Raw genomic sequence first — 13,695 nt, forward strand, 5'->3', positions numbered from 1 at the left:
ATTATACTTTTTTTTATATAGGAGCTGTGATTAGCGGGCTTTTTTCTCTCATGTATTTTTGCCCTTGAGCTGCTTCCTTCCCTGTAAAAAAAATATACGGAGGCGTTCCACCTAAGGCAGAAAGTGACCTTCCAGCCGCACCTTGTTGCATAACCTTAACGATTAGAAGGTACGTAACGGTGTGTGTAGAAATAGTATTATATAAACGTTGTGAGCTACTGTGTCCTCTCCCTTGCGAAACATAGCTCTTAAACCACATACTTACACTATAATTACCCTAAAATAACAATAATAAAAATAATAATAAGGGAAAATCTGTTAATTCCCGGATCGTGTTGGATGTACTACCCTTTTAACTCTCCCTATTGCACTGTTCAAATAATAATGAATAATAGTTATGATAATAATTTGTAATAGTAATTCAAGGCAACGCAGATGAACGAATTAAAGGTACGTGAATATTCAGTAATGTATGATTTGCTTTGATTCATATGGACAGTTTTCGTATATAGATATTGAGAATACCTTAACTAAAGACCTCAATGGCTATATACTTGCTAGATTAAAATTTGGGCTAACATATGGAAGTGTGGGTGAGACTTGAAATAAACTGGCTTCTATTACACGAGGTTTTGCAGTTTGTTTTCATTTTGTATTGCTATGCTTGTCAATTTTCTTATATAAATGCTCTTGCTATAATTTCCTGGTGACATTGAAGTAAAAAGAAATCAATCAGTCACGGGGATGAGGCCAAATAATTTAAGTTAGTGTGAGGCTTTTCTATGATAAACTTCAAATATAGCTAGACTTTGTAGCTTGCGTTCACTTCCCATTGCTACACTTATTAATTTCCCTCGCCAATTACTCCTGCTATAACTTTCTGTTAACCTCCCTTCTCCCTTGTTGTTTACCTGCAACAATAAACTATCAGTCAATCAATCAACACGGATCGAAGTAAAATAATCAATCACTTCCGGGATGAGGCCAAATAACTAAGTGTACCCCTTTAAGTACCCACCTCTGCGCACTCTGGTCGTAGAAAATGTGTCCTTCATTGCAGTCTCTTAAATATTTAGGACGTGTGTCTAGGATGCTTCGCTTTGGTATTATGAAAAAAAGTGAGTCACGAAAGCTTAGTGGAGTACAGTGATTTATAGATTAATTAATGGAGAGACAGTGGAAAAGGAAAAAGAAAGGTCTAAGGGAGGAGGAGTAAAAAGGTAAAAAAAAGTTAAAAGGTAAAATTTGGTATACACATAAAGGGGAAAAAACAAATAAATCCCATTGAAAAACTACTATTCTGGCTGTGTATTAATGGCGTATGTACACTATCCTTCTGTCTTTAATTAATTATACAAAAAAACCCCACTGATTACCGTCTATACTACACAATAAGGCTTACGGTCCAGTATACTTGTGTTACCCATCTAATACTCATTCTCTACTCTTACGGTCCAGTATACTTATGTTACCCATCTAATACTCATTCTCTACTAAGCTCTTAGAAAACGATCCTTGTAAGCGGTAACTCACATGATATTCAAACCCACATAGCAAAGCACTGAGTAATATAATCCTGTATGCTGTGTGATAAGATGATGATAAGTAAGTAGATAAATATGATAATAAGCCTAAATAAAGGAATGGAATGGTGTAGAGGTTAGTATTTGTTTGTTTTTATTTATTTCCGCCCTTGAGTTCCTTCCTTCACTAAAAAAAGAATATTCGAGAGATAACTGGTGCCGATAAATGTCCCTTACCAGTGTCCATATGTCCTTTATCAGTGTCCTTTTGTTCCCTATAAAAAAAAGTCTGCTTCATGCCGTCTGGCCACCAACACAGCGGGAATTGGATGGATGTGGCTCCTGCGCATTTCTAGTTCGTGAATACGTGAAAATCAACTGTTGTGATAGACTTTCAAGCTTATTTTTCAATGATATATTTGAATGTTTATGTATACAATAAAACAACCCAGTCGTTTGCATCTATAAGCTAACACACAACCACACGCAAAGACAAGCTTGTATCAAACAACATAGTCACGTTATGCTCGAACGATCTATGATTTTTCAGATTCATTGATTGAAAGCACATTTCAGGTATATTAAAAGACAACTGGCTCTGGAAGTGCAATGAAGGGATATTTTAATGATTTACTGCATGTAAATGACGATTAATACCTAATAGAAGTAACATAAAACAGTAAATATAAGTGTTGAATGCGATGCTATTTCGAATATTAGGCTACCCATGATGTTTACATATGGGTGTCTGGAAGGCCATAAATCGTTGGAGTGTTTTCAGACTATAAAGTTTGATAAACAAGTTGTTCCTTCCTGTGCTTGTATGGTAGATTATATCGACGCAAAACGGCATGTTTGCGGTTCATATAAGAGGGCTTGAGTTTTTTTTTGTATACACACACATTCAAATATATCAATGAAAATATAAAGTTGATCACGCAATCGCGAACTTACAATGCGCAGTGCCACATCTACGTTCACGAGTGGACAGACGGAATGAAACGGACTTTTTTTTATAGTAGTAGTAGTAGTAGTAGTGACGTAACTGGAGAAGGACAGGACCAAGGAAAAAGAAAGGTGAAGTATGCATGCAGAAGAGGGAAGGAGCATGTATAGTTAGGGGTAGGGAGGGGGTGGGAGGGGAGGGTGAGCCGTCTTCCACGCCTTTGTCCATCCCAGTTCCCCTCAACATTCTTCTCGGGTCCTCCTTCATGTTTTTCTTTTCGTTACTCAAAACTCCAAATGGCATCAAGGCGGCGAGAGAAACGAAAACTCTGCCTCGTGGCGGAGCCCTCCAGCGGCAGCGACGCCGACACCAAAAACAACAACACCAGCAAGAAACTCCGCGACTCGCACGACGCCGCCGCGGAGCCCTCCAGCGACACAACCAAGACCAGCAACAGAAAGAGACTCCGCGGCTCGCACGACGCCGCCGCGGAGCTCTCCAGCGACACAACCAAGACCAGCAATAGAAAGAGACTCCGCGACTCGCACGACGCCGCCGCGGAGCCCTCCAGCGACACATCCAACACCTCCAGCAGCAAGAGACGCCGCGTCTCGCACCACGCCGCCGCGGAGCCCTCCAGCGACACAACCAAGACCAGCAATAGAAAGAGACTCCGCGACTCGCACGACGCCGCCGCGGAGCCCACCAGCGACACCACCAACACCTCCAGCAGCAAGAGACTCCGCGGCTTGCACGACGCCGCCGCGGAGCCCTCCAGCGACACCACCAACACTAACACCAGCAGCAAGAAGTCTGAGGTGGCGGCGCCTGACGGCAGCTCGGGGCGGGGCCCAAGTCCTGGCGGGCAGGAGGAAGGGAAGGCACCCGACGCGTCCTCCGGCCCCGCCAAGAAGCGGAAGGCCTCGTCCTCCGGCCCCACCAAGAAGCTGCGGTGTTGCCGCCGCTGCCTGCAGCTCACCAGAGGGGAGAGGCGGGCGTGGCGGAGCCTGAGGGCTGCCGGCGTGCCCTTGCTGACCCGCTGCGAGGTGCTGGCGATGCACAGCGGCGATGGGGCCATTATCGGCATGGGCGGATTCGGGATGTGCGTGAAGGGCCGCGACCCTCGCACGGGGCACGAGGTGGTGCTGAAGTCCTTCCACAGGGAGGGCCTCGGCGCCCTGGAGCACGAGGCCGCGTCGCTGTGGGCGCTGCGCCGCGTGCCCGGCCTGCAGCGGCTGGTCGGGGCGTGCGTGCAGACCAACCAGCTGGTGAGCCTCTTCGCCGGGGAGAGCCTCTACAAGTACTTCGGCGCCAAGCCTCGCCGCCCCGCCGCCGCCGCCCTCGGCGTGTTCCAGCAGGCGGCCCGCACGCTGCAGGCCATGGGCGAGGCGGGCTACGCCCACAACGACGTCAATCCCGGCAACGCGTGCGCGCGGGACCAGGAGGGGCGCGGCGGCCCCGAGGTCACCGTGATCGACGTGGGCATGGCGTCCCCCGTGGGCTCCGGCGGCCACTTCAGACAGGTCTCGGACCCGTACTGGCTCCCCTGGGTGGCCCCGGAGCTGCTGCTGCACACGGGGCCGTGCGGCGAGTCCAGCGACGCCTACGGGCTGGCCTTCCTCATGGACGAGGTGCTGGAAAGGGTGACGCACAGCCCCTCGCTGGGCCCCGTCCTTGCCTGGGTGGACCGCGCCAGCAGCCGCGACCCCCACGCCCGCCCCGGCCTGGCCGAACTGCAGGAGGTGCTGCAGAAGGCGCTGGCGGAGGAAGGGATGCACTAAGGTGGCGGAGGAACATAAGTGATCCTGCCCTGACGGGTCCGCCCCCGCCGGGCAAGACACTCCTGACGACTCCTGCCCGACAGCCGGCGAACTCTTCCTTCCTTGCTTGCTCTCTTACTTTTCTCTGTCTCTTAACACCGCCATACTCAGAACTTTCTTTACCGCGCGCAACAATTTGTGTTTACAGTTTACAGTGTTTCCTCGTGTCAATGATCTCTTCCTTCCTTCCTTGCTTGCTCTCTTACTTTTCTCTGTCTCTTAACACCGCCGTACTCGGGAGAACTTTCTTTACCGCGCGCAACAATTTGTGTTTACAGTTTACAGTGTTTGCTCGCGTCATTGCGTGAACTCTTCCTTCCTTTCTCACATTTATCGCCGTACTCGGGAGAACTTTCTTTACCACAGGCAACAATTTGTGTTTGCAGCATCCTCGTAGTCCACTAAAAACTAACATGGAGAGAGAGAGAGAGAGAGAGAGAGAGAGAGAGAGACATACACACAGACAGACAGACAGAACAAACAAGAGCCTCACATAATCACACTCTCCTCGCAGCCAATCACGGAGCAGGCTGGCGTGAGACATAGCGCCGCGGCCCCGCCATTGGTCCAGGCGGCGGCTTAGCGCGGGGGAGAAAAAAATAACCGCTGAGCTGACAAAAAAATCTTAGTCGGCAAATTCTCACCTTTTTTTCGACCCTTATAAGACTTCCCTGAAACACAAACAAAACAAAAAACAATTAAACCCAGAAAACACGCACAAAAAACACTGAAAACAAGGCATATCAACTTCTCTTCCCCAACATTCGAGTATAAAAAAACATCACGCAACATCGAACGCATAAAAAGTGTTACCAGCAAAAAATCAAACCCACAAAACACCAAAACAAACTTAAACCCACATACTTAAACCTCACCACACCTCCTAAAACACCTCCCCTGCTGTTTTATCTCCCTGCTTAGGCCCCGGAGAGCAACAGGAAGGGCCATAAAGTACATAGTGAAGCGAAGCCGTAGGAGTTACTGAAGCCCTAGCAGGGGGGTGAGACTAGCGGTATCTGGCAACCTAAGACGATGACGTAATATTGAGAGCGTAAAAAACAGCTGACAAAATGGCTGCCGCTCTTATCTCCCTCCTCCTCCTCCTCCTCCTCCCTCCTCTCTCTCCTTTTCTCTCTTTCTTTCTCTCCCTCTCTTCCTTTCCTCCTTCTTCCTTAGTTATTCAGTCTCGTCTCTCGTCTCTCGTCTCTCTCTCTCTCTCTCTAATCTTTTTTTTTTATTTGTTTATTTATTCTTACGTTTTCTCTCGCTTCCTCTTCTCCTCTCTCCCTCAGTTATTGACTCTCTCTCTCTCTCTCTCTCATTCTCTCTTGTTTATCTCTTTAATTCTCTCTATTTTATTTATTCTCTACTCTGTTTCCTCTTCCTTCTCCTCCTCTTCTTCCTCCTCCTTCTCTTTCTCCTCCTCCTCTTCTTCCTCCTCCTTCTCTTTCTCCTCCTCCTCTTCTTCTCTCGATTGCTTTGTATTTCCATTTTATTACATATCAAAGTATTTTTTTCTTCCTTTTTTTTATATTATCATTTTTGCATCCTTATGAATTACCTTACAAAATGGCCCTATAAACATACACTAATATATAAATAAGTAAAAAAAAAAAAGATCAACAAAACAACAAACAAAAACAACAACAGATAATAATAATAATAAAAAAAATAAGTCAAGAAAATAATTAGTGTGGTATTGAATGTGTTGTACTGTGTGTGTGTGTGTGTGTGTGTGTGTGTGTGTGTGTGTGTGTGTGTGGCCCGCTCTGAGGTGATCTTACGCACACGAGAAGTTCCCACGGTGTTGAGAGGACACGTGTAGGTATGAGTGTGTGTGCGTATGTGTGTGTGTGTGTGTGTGTGTGTGTGTGTAAGAGGGAAGAAATATGACAACAACCAGAGATATGAATGAAGAAAACAAATTAGAAAAGAAGAAAAGATACAGAAGAAGAAAGCGGAGGAGGACAACAACAACAGCAATAGGAGGAGGAGGAGGAGGAGGAGGAGGAGGAGGAGGAGGAGGAGGAGGAAGAGAGAGTCCTTAGAGGTCGTAGGACTCATCGGAGGGGAAAGGAATCTGAGGAGTGAAGGAAAATTACCGGGCTGCCAAAATCTGTCTCTCCATTTTCAATCTTTTTTTTGAATTGTTTGTATAGAGCTTTTGTTGACCACTGGGGGGGGGGGGGGGAGTGGTCAAGAATAAGGAGGAGGAGGAGGAAGAGGAGGAGGAGAGGGAAGGAATAAGGAGAAGGTGACAGTACCGTATTTGTGAAGTAGTATTGTTGTTGCTGTTGTTGTTGTAATTGTTGTTGTTTTCTATATGTTTTTCGCTTTTGATGTTGTTTTTTTCATTGTTGTTGTTGATGTATTGTTGCATTTACTCTTCTTCTTCTTTTTCTTCTTCTCCTTCTCTTTCTTTCTCTTCTTCTTTTTCTTCATCTTCTTATTCTTCCTCTATCTTCTTATTTTTATTATTATTATTATTATTATTATTATTATTATTATTATTATTATTATTATTATTATTATTATCATTACTATTATCATTGTTACCAGGCCGAATACCTGTCCACTGATCATCACGTGAGAATGCTGATTGAAGACTACACAGGTACACACACAGGTAGAGAGGAGCAGGAGGAGGAGGGAGGAAGGGGGAGAAGAAGAACGGGACACCAACAACACAGGGAGGAGGAGGAGGAGGAGGAGGAGGAGGGTGGAAGGTTACCTGTACGGCGCTAATACCTAGTGAGGGAAAGAGCCTATTGTTTTGTTTTCCTATGAGAGGAGGGAGGGGAGGGAGGGAGGGAAGGTAGGTAGGGAGGGGGGGAGGAGTGGTTACCCATACCTGTCTTGGCTCCTTCCTTAATCCCTTAGTAATGGAGGAGGAGGAGGAGGAGGAGGAGGAGGAGGAAGAAAAAAAGGAAGAAGAGAAGAAGAGAAATAAAAATAAATAGATATATCATAAGATGAAATATGAATAGCGTCACAAACATAATAATAATAATAATAATAATAATAATAATAATAATAATAAAAAAAAACAATAATATCACGCTCAGAAAGTAACGATATGGCGTGAAATAAAGCCAGAGAGAGAGAGAGAGAGAGAGAGAGAGAGGGAGAGAGAGTCATTATTTTCTTGTGCTCTATTGCTGTTTTGAGATTCGCAGCGTGACCAACCCGCATCTGATGTCCTCTCTCTCTCTCTCTCTTTTTTTCTCCTAATTTATCTTTATTTTTCGGACTCGGTGATTCGTCTTGCTTAACACTCCTCTATTGACTGGGATGTAATTTTATTTTCTTCATTTCATTTTCTTCTTTTCTTCTTTTATCTTTATTTTTCTTCTCTTTCTCTTGTTTTCGTTTGTCTTCTTCGCTCGTCATTCTTTCCTGTTTTTTTTTTTCGTCTTTCTTATTTTCTTCCTCTTGTTCGTGTTCTTTTTGTCTACTCTTTTTCTTCTCTTTCTTCTTATTTCCTCTTTTTATTCTTATTTTCCTTCTTTATCTCCGTCTTTCTGTTCTTCATCTTCGACTGCTTTTCATCGTCATCATCATCTTCTTTTCTTTCTTTCTTTCTTCTTCAAGTAACAAAGGGATGGTCAAAGGAATACTAAACCTTATATTTATGAGAAGAAAAAGAAGAAGAAGAAGAAGAAGAAGAAGAAGAAGAAGAAGAAGAAGAAGAAGAAGAAGAAGAAAAAGAAGAACAAGAAAAAGAAGAACAAGAAGAAGACGAAGAAGAAGAGGAGGAGGAAGAAGAAGAAGAAAACGAAGAAGAAGAAGAAAAACACGAAGAAGATGAAGAAGAAGAAGAAGAAGAAGAAGAGAAAGAGGAATAAGAAGAAAAAGAAGAAAAACAATACAACGATGACTGCACAAACCTATTACGAAGTGACCAGGAAAACAATTCGTGCCATTATTGAATTCGAAGGTGAGAGAAAAAAAACTCGACTAAAAAAAACACGAACGCATCTCACCAACCACATAACGAATCAATAACTCAAAAACGAAAAAAACAACGAAAAAAAAGAATAGCAACCACCCACACTCACTCGCTTCTTCATATGATTCACACATTTCACGTTTTCAATATACGCGGTTTTCTATAAATACGCAAGAACATTTTATCTTATTTTTATTTTTATTTTATTTTCACCTTCATTAAACGCCGTAATGTCTATAAATTCTTAGCACGGAGGAAAAAAAAACCTCCTCACTCATTTTCCTTCTCATTCACGCATTCCATGATTTAAATGTACGCTTTTTTATACGCTGAAACAATCTCTAATTCCTATCTTAATTAAGTGCAGAAATGTTCATAAACTCGCACCGTTAACAATAAAAAAACACTACTCACTTTTTTTTTCATTAACGCATTCCGCGATTTCAATGTACGCGATTTTATTTCTTTATATACGCGGAAACATTCTTTAATTTCTATCTTTATTAAGAGCAGAAATGTTCATAAACTCGTACCATTAATGAAAAAAAAATAACTCAGCTCTTCTTAATTACTCATTTTGTACGGTTCCAACATACGCGGTTTTCCATACATTCACAAAAGTAACCATTAATAAAAAACTAATTCATTCTATGCGATTTCAACATACGCGGTTTTCCATACATTCACAAGAGTAACCATTAATATAAAAACTAACTCAACTATACTCTTATTTATTCATTCTGTGCGATTTCAACATACGCGGTTTTCCATACATTCACAAGAGTAGGCTAACCATTAATAAAAAAAAAAAAAAACCTAACCCAACTATTCTTATTTACTCATTCTGTACGGTTTCAACATACGCGGTTTTCCATACATTCACAGCAGTAACGATATATTTTTTTCCTTCCTTTTAAGCGCTGAAAGGTGTCTATAAATCTTTCGCGGTAAAAAAGGTCGCGTTGCGCTGAGAATTCGCGCAGTGTGAATTCGCACTTCAAGAATCCGCGAACATCGAGGTCCATCCCCAGCCAAGCGTAACTCAATAATGTCCCCTTACGCGAGGCCCTAACGCAATAATGGTGATGCTCTCTCTCTCTCTCTGTTTCTTTCATTCTTTCTCTCTTTCTTTCCTATTACTCTTTATAACCTCATTTCCTTTCTTCTTTCTTTTTCTTTCTTTCGTTTTCATTCCTTCTTTCTTTTCTTTCATTCTTCCGTTTTCATTCTTTCTTAACTATTCCATATAACCTCCTTCTCTTTCGTCTTTCATTCATTCACATTTTCTTTCTTTCTTTCTTCCTTCCTTTCTAGCAACCGCCTTTCTTTTTATCTTTTTTTTCTTTCTTTCTGACACCAAACGAAGAATCAACTCAACAATGTATCACTGATCTCTATCTTATCCATAATTCCGCTATATTCAACTCTCTCTCTCTCTCTCTCTCTCTCTCGATCAATAGCAGCGCGAGGCAATATGAAACACACACAGCGATGTCTCTCACGCTTCGGGCAGTGCGGTGACGTGACAAGATTTAACGAGGTTCTTGCAGTGTCGCCAAATTATCGTACTCAAAACATCGCATTTATCAGTTCCAGGGCCCAAAACTTTCCTACCCACACAGATAACGACATTCCAGTTAAAGTTCTCGTTAAAAGGATAACTTATTGGCGTTTGTTTGCGATAGCTGTGACTCAGAAACCGGATAATGCGATGTGCTGAGTGGCTGTGTACGATAATTGGTAACGCTGGACAAGGAACGGGATTGAAGTACCTCATAACACACGGCCGGGCGATGCTGGTGATAATTAGACATTGGATTCGTCTTTAAGGATGTTACTCCCAAAAAAAAAAAAAAAAAAAAAAAAAAAAAAAATGAAGCAAAGTATAAAGATAATTTGATATGATTTCGAGAGACGGCAAAATAAAAGTTAATATATATGTTCTGTTCTCCTTTCTCGTCTCTCTCTTTCTCTTTCTCTATAATGCTCTTAAACTTGATATTATATACAGTGATGAAACTATCTTTGGCAAAACTAAAAGAGATATTTCGTGACATTTTATATACACGGGATGTTTTCTTTTCTTCTTCTTTTCATTCTCTTCCTGTCTATCTCTTTCTATATATATCTAAAATACTCTTAAATTCTACTTCCGAGTGAAAAAAAACTAACTTGGAACAACTAAAAGACACACAGACTTAACATACACACCCACCAGACAGATAAGCAGACAGGAAGACAGAGAGACAGACAGACAGACAGACAGACAGACACACAGACATAACATATACACTCACCAGACAGATATACAGACAGGAAGACAGATAGACAGACAGATAGGCAGACAGATATACAGACAGGAAGACAGATAGACAGACATAACATATACACTCACCAGACAGATATACAGACAGGAAGACAGATATACAGACATAACATATACACTCACCAGACAGATATACAGACAGGAAGACAGACAGACAGACAGAGAGTCACCGTCCAGCCAATATCTCGTTCGAATAACAAGATTTAAGGATAAAATATAGGGCGTGTCCCGAGGGAGGAGGAGGAGGAGGAGGAGGAGAGGGGGAAAGGGAGAGAAGAAAAGAAAGGAAAATGGAGAAAAAGATAAATATAATAATGCAGAGGAGGAGGAGGAGGAGGAGGAGGAGGAGGGAAGTGAGGATATTAGAGTAATGGGAGGAGAGGGAGATGGATAAGAACAGCATAAGGGTGTGTGTGGGAGGAGGAGGAGGAAGAGGAGGAGGAGGAGGAAGAGGAAGAGGAAGAGGGAAGTGAGGATATTAGAGTAATGGGAGGAGAGGGAGATGGATAAGAAGAATAGCATAAGGGTGTGTGTGGGAGGAGGAGGAGGAGGAGGAGGAGGAGGAGGAAGGAGGAGGAGGAGGAGGAAGAAATGGTAACGAGAGATGAATATACTGAGAAAAATAAATAACAAGAACAACAACAATATCACTACTACTACTACTACTACTACTACTACTTTATGAGGTGGATGAGGCGAGGATGACATAGGAAGCTAAAAGATGATCGTTAAAGTGTGTGTGTGTGTGTGTGTGTGTGTGTGTGTGTGTGGGCGGAGGTTGGCTTGGCTAGACTGCGCAGACACGAAGAGGAGGAGGAGGAGGAGGAGGAGCCTGACTGATGCGCGATGTTGAGAGAGAGAGAGAGAGAGAGAGAGAGAGAGAGAGAGAGAGAGAGAGAGAGAGAGAGAGAGAGAGGTGGTGATAGTAGTAGTAGTAGTAGTAGTAGTAGTAGTAGTAGTAGAAATAGCAGAAGGTAGTAGTATCAGTATCAGCAGTAGAGAAGTAGCAGGTTTAGTAGTAGTAGTAGTAGTAGTAGTAGTAGCAGCAGCGGCAGTATGTAGTGGTGGTAGTAATAGCAGTAGTATGTGGCAGGGAGGGGAGGGGAGGGGAGGGGAGGGTGAGCCGTCACCTATTGCTACCTCGCCTTGGTCCACCATCCTAGTTCCTCTCCACATCCTTCTCGGGTCCTCCTCCGTGTCTTTCTTTGCGTTCGTCAAAACTCCAAATGGCATCGAGGCGACGAGAGAAACGAAAACTCTGCCTCGTGGCGGAGACCTCCAGCGGCAGCGACGCCGACACCAAAAACACCAACACCAGCAAGAGACCTTGCGGCTTTCACCACGCCGCCGCGAAGCCCTCCAGCGAAACAGCCAAGACCACCAACAGAAAGAGACTCCGCGACTCGCACGACGCCGCCGCGGAGCCCTCCAGCGACACCACCAACACCTCCAGCAGCAAGAAGCCTGCGGTGGCGGGGCCGGACGGCAGCTCGGGGCGGGCCCCAAGTCCTGGCGGGCAGGAGGATGGGAAGGCACCCGACGCGTCCTCCGGCCCCGCCAAGAAGCGGAAGGCCTCGTCCTCCGGCTGCCGGCCCAAGGACAGGCTGCGGTGCTGCCGCCGCTGCCTGCAGCTCACCAGAGGGGAGAGGCGGGCGTGGCGGAGCCTGAGGGCTGCCGGCGTGCCCTTGCTGACCCGCTGCGAGGTGCTGGCGATGCACAGCGGCGATGGGGCCATTATCGGCATGGGCGGGTTCGGGATGTGCGTGAAGGGCCGCGACCCTCGCACGGGGCACGAGGTGGTGCTGAAGTCCTTCCACAGGGAGGGCCTCGGCGCCCTGGAGCACGAGGCCGCGTCGCTGTGGGCGCTGCGCCGCGTGCCCGGCCTGCAGCGGCTGGTCGGGGCGTGCGTGCAGACCAACCAGCTGGTGAGCCTCTTCGCCGGGGAGAGCCTCTACAAGTACTTCGGCGCCAAGCCTCGCCGCCCCGCCGCCGCCGCCCTCGGCGTGTTCCAGCAGGCGGCCCGCACGCTGCAGGCCATGGGCGAGGCGGGCTACGCCCACAACGACGTCAATCCCGGCAACGCGTGCGCGCGGGACCAGGAGGGGCGCGGCGGCCCCGAGGTCACCGTGATCGACGTGGGCATGGCGTCCCCCGTGGGCTCCGGCGGCCACTTCAGACAGGTCTCGGACCCGTACTGGCTCCCCTGGGTGGCCCCGGAGCTGCTGCTGCACACGGGGCCGTGCGGCGAGGCCAGCGACGCCTACGGGCTGGCCTTCCTCATGGACGAGGTGCTGGACAGGGTGACGCACAGCCCCTCGCTGGGCCCCGTCCTGGCCTGGGTGGACCGCGCCAGCAGCCGCGACCCCCACGCCCGCCCCGGCCTGGCCGAGCTGCAGGAGGTGCTGCAGAAGGCGCTGGCGGAGGATGCACTAAGGTGGCGGAGGAACAGAAGTGATCCTGCCCTGACGGGTCCGCCCCCGCCGGGCAAGACACTCCTGACGACTCCAGAACAACAGCCGGCGAACTCTTCCTTCCTTGCTTGTTCCCTTACTTTTATCTCTTAACACCGCCATACTCAGAACCTCCTTTACCGCGCGCAACAATTTGTGTTTACAGTTTACAGTGTTTGCTCGTGTCAATGATCTCCTCCTTTAGATTCTTATTCCGTCTGACTGTCTCGACCTCTTCATCCTCCTCCTCCTCTCTTTACCTCCAAGAGACCACAAATTAAATAGCCTTTGAAGATTAGTATTTACGAGAGAGAGAGAGAGAGAGAGAGAGAGAGAGAGAGAGAGAGAGAGAGAGAGAGAGAGAGAGAGAAAGAGAGAGATATGCCATAAATCATATTCTCATTCCTATATATAAATCCTTCCCCTTTATTCTCTCTCCCTCCCTCTCTCTCTCTTCGTGACTGGTCCTTACTGCAACAACACCGATCTATCTCTTTTCTGATTCCTCCTCCTCCTCCTCCTCCTCCTCCTCCTCCTCCTCCTCCTCCTCCTCCTCCCCCGCCCCCCTCACGTGAAGCCCCCCAACACCCCCGACAGGTAGGCTTCCCTTTAATCCTGAGAACAAGGTGTTGTCGTAATTTTAAACACAGGTAACACTTGATCCTTTAGGTAGGTAGGTGT

The 13,695-nt window shown here is 45.9% G+C and overlaps 1 protein-coding gene across 1 annotated transcript; it reads left to right on the plus strand.

Annotated features, from left to right (window-relative positions):
- The first annotated feature begins 2,626 nt into the window (after positions 1-2,626).
- Positions 2,627-13,233, plus strand: LOC126999449 (uncharacterized). The gene is made up of 2 exons (XM_050862046.1): positions 2,627-4,251; positions 12,999-13,233. Exon 1 carries the CDS (start codon positions 2,766-2,768, stop codon positions 4,248-4,250), a length of 1,485 nt encoding a protein of 494 aa, XP_050718003.1. The 5' UTR covers positions 2,627-2,765; the 3' UTR covers position 4,251; positions 12,999-13,233.
- The last annotated feature ends 462 nt before the right edge of the window (positions 13,234-13,695 follow it).

The sequence above is a fragment of the Eriocheir sinensis genome, chromosome 16 (genome assembly GCF_024679095.1).
Source record: "Eriocheir sinensis breed Jianghai 21 chromosome 16, ASM2467909v1, whole genome shotgun sequence".
Lineage (NCBI taxonomy): Eukaryota > Metazoa > Arthropoda > Malacostraca > Decapoda > Varunidae > Eriocheir > Eriocheir sinensis.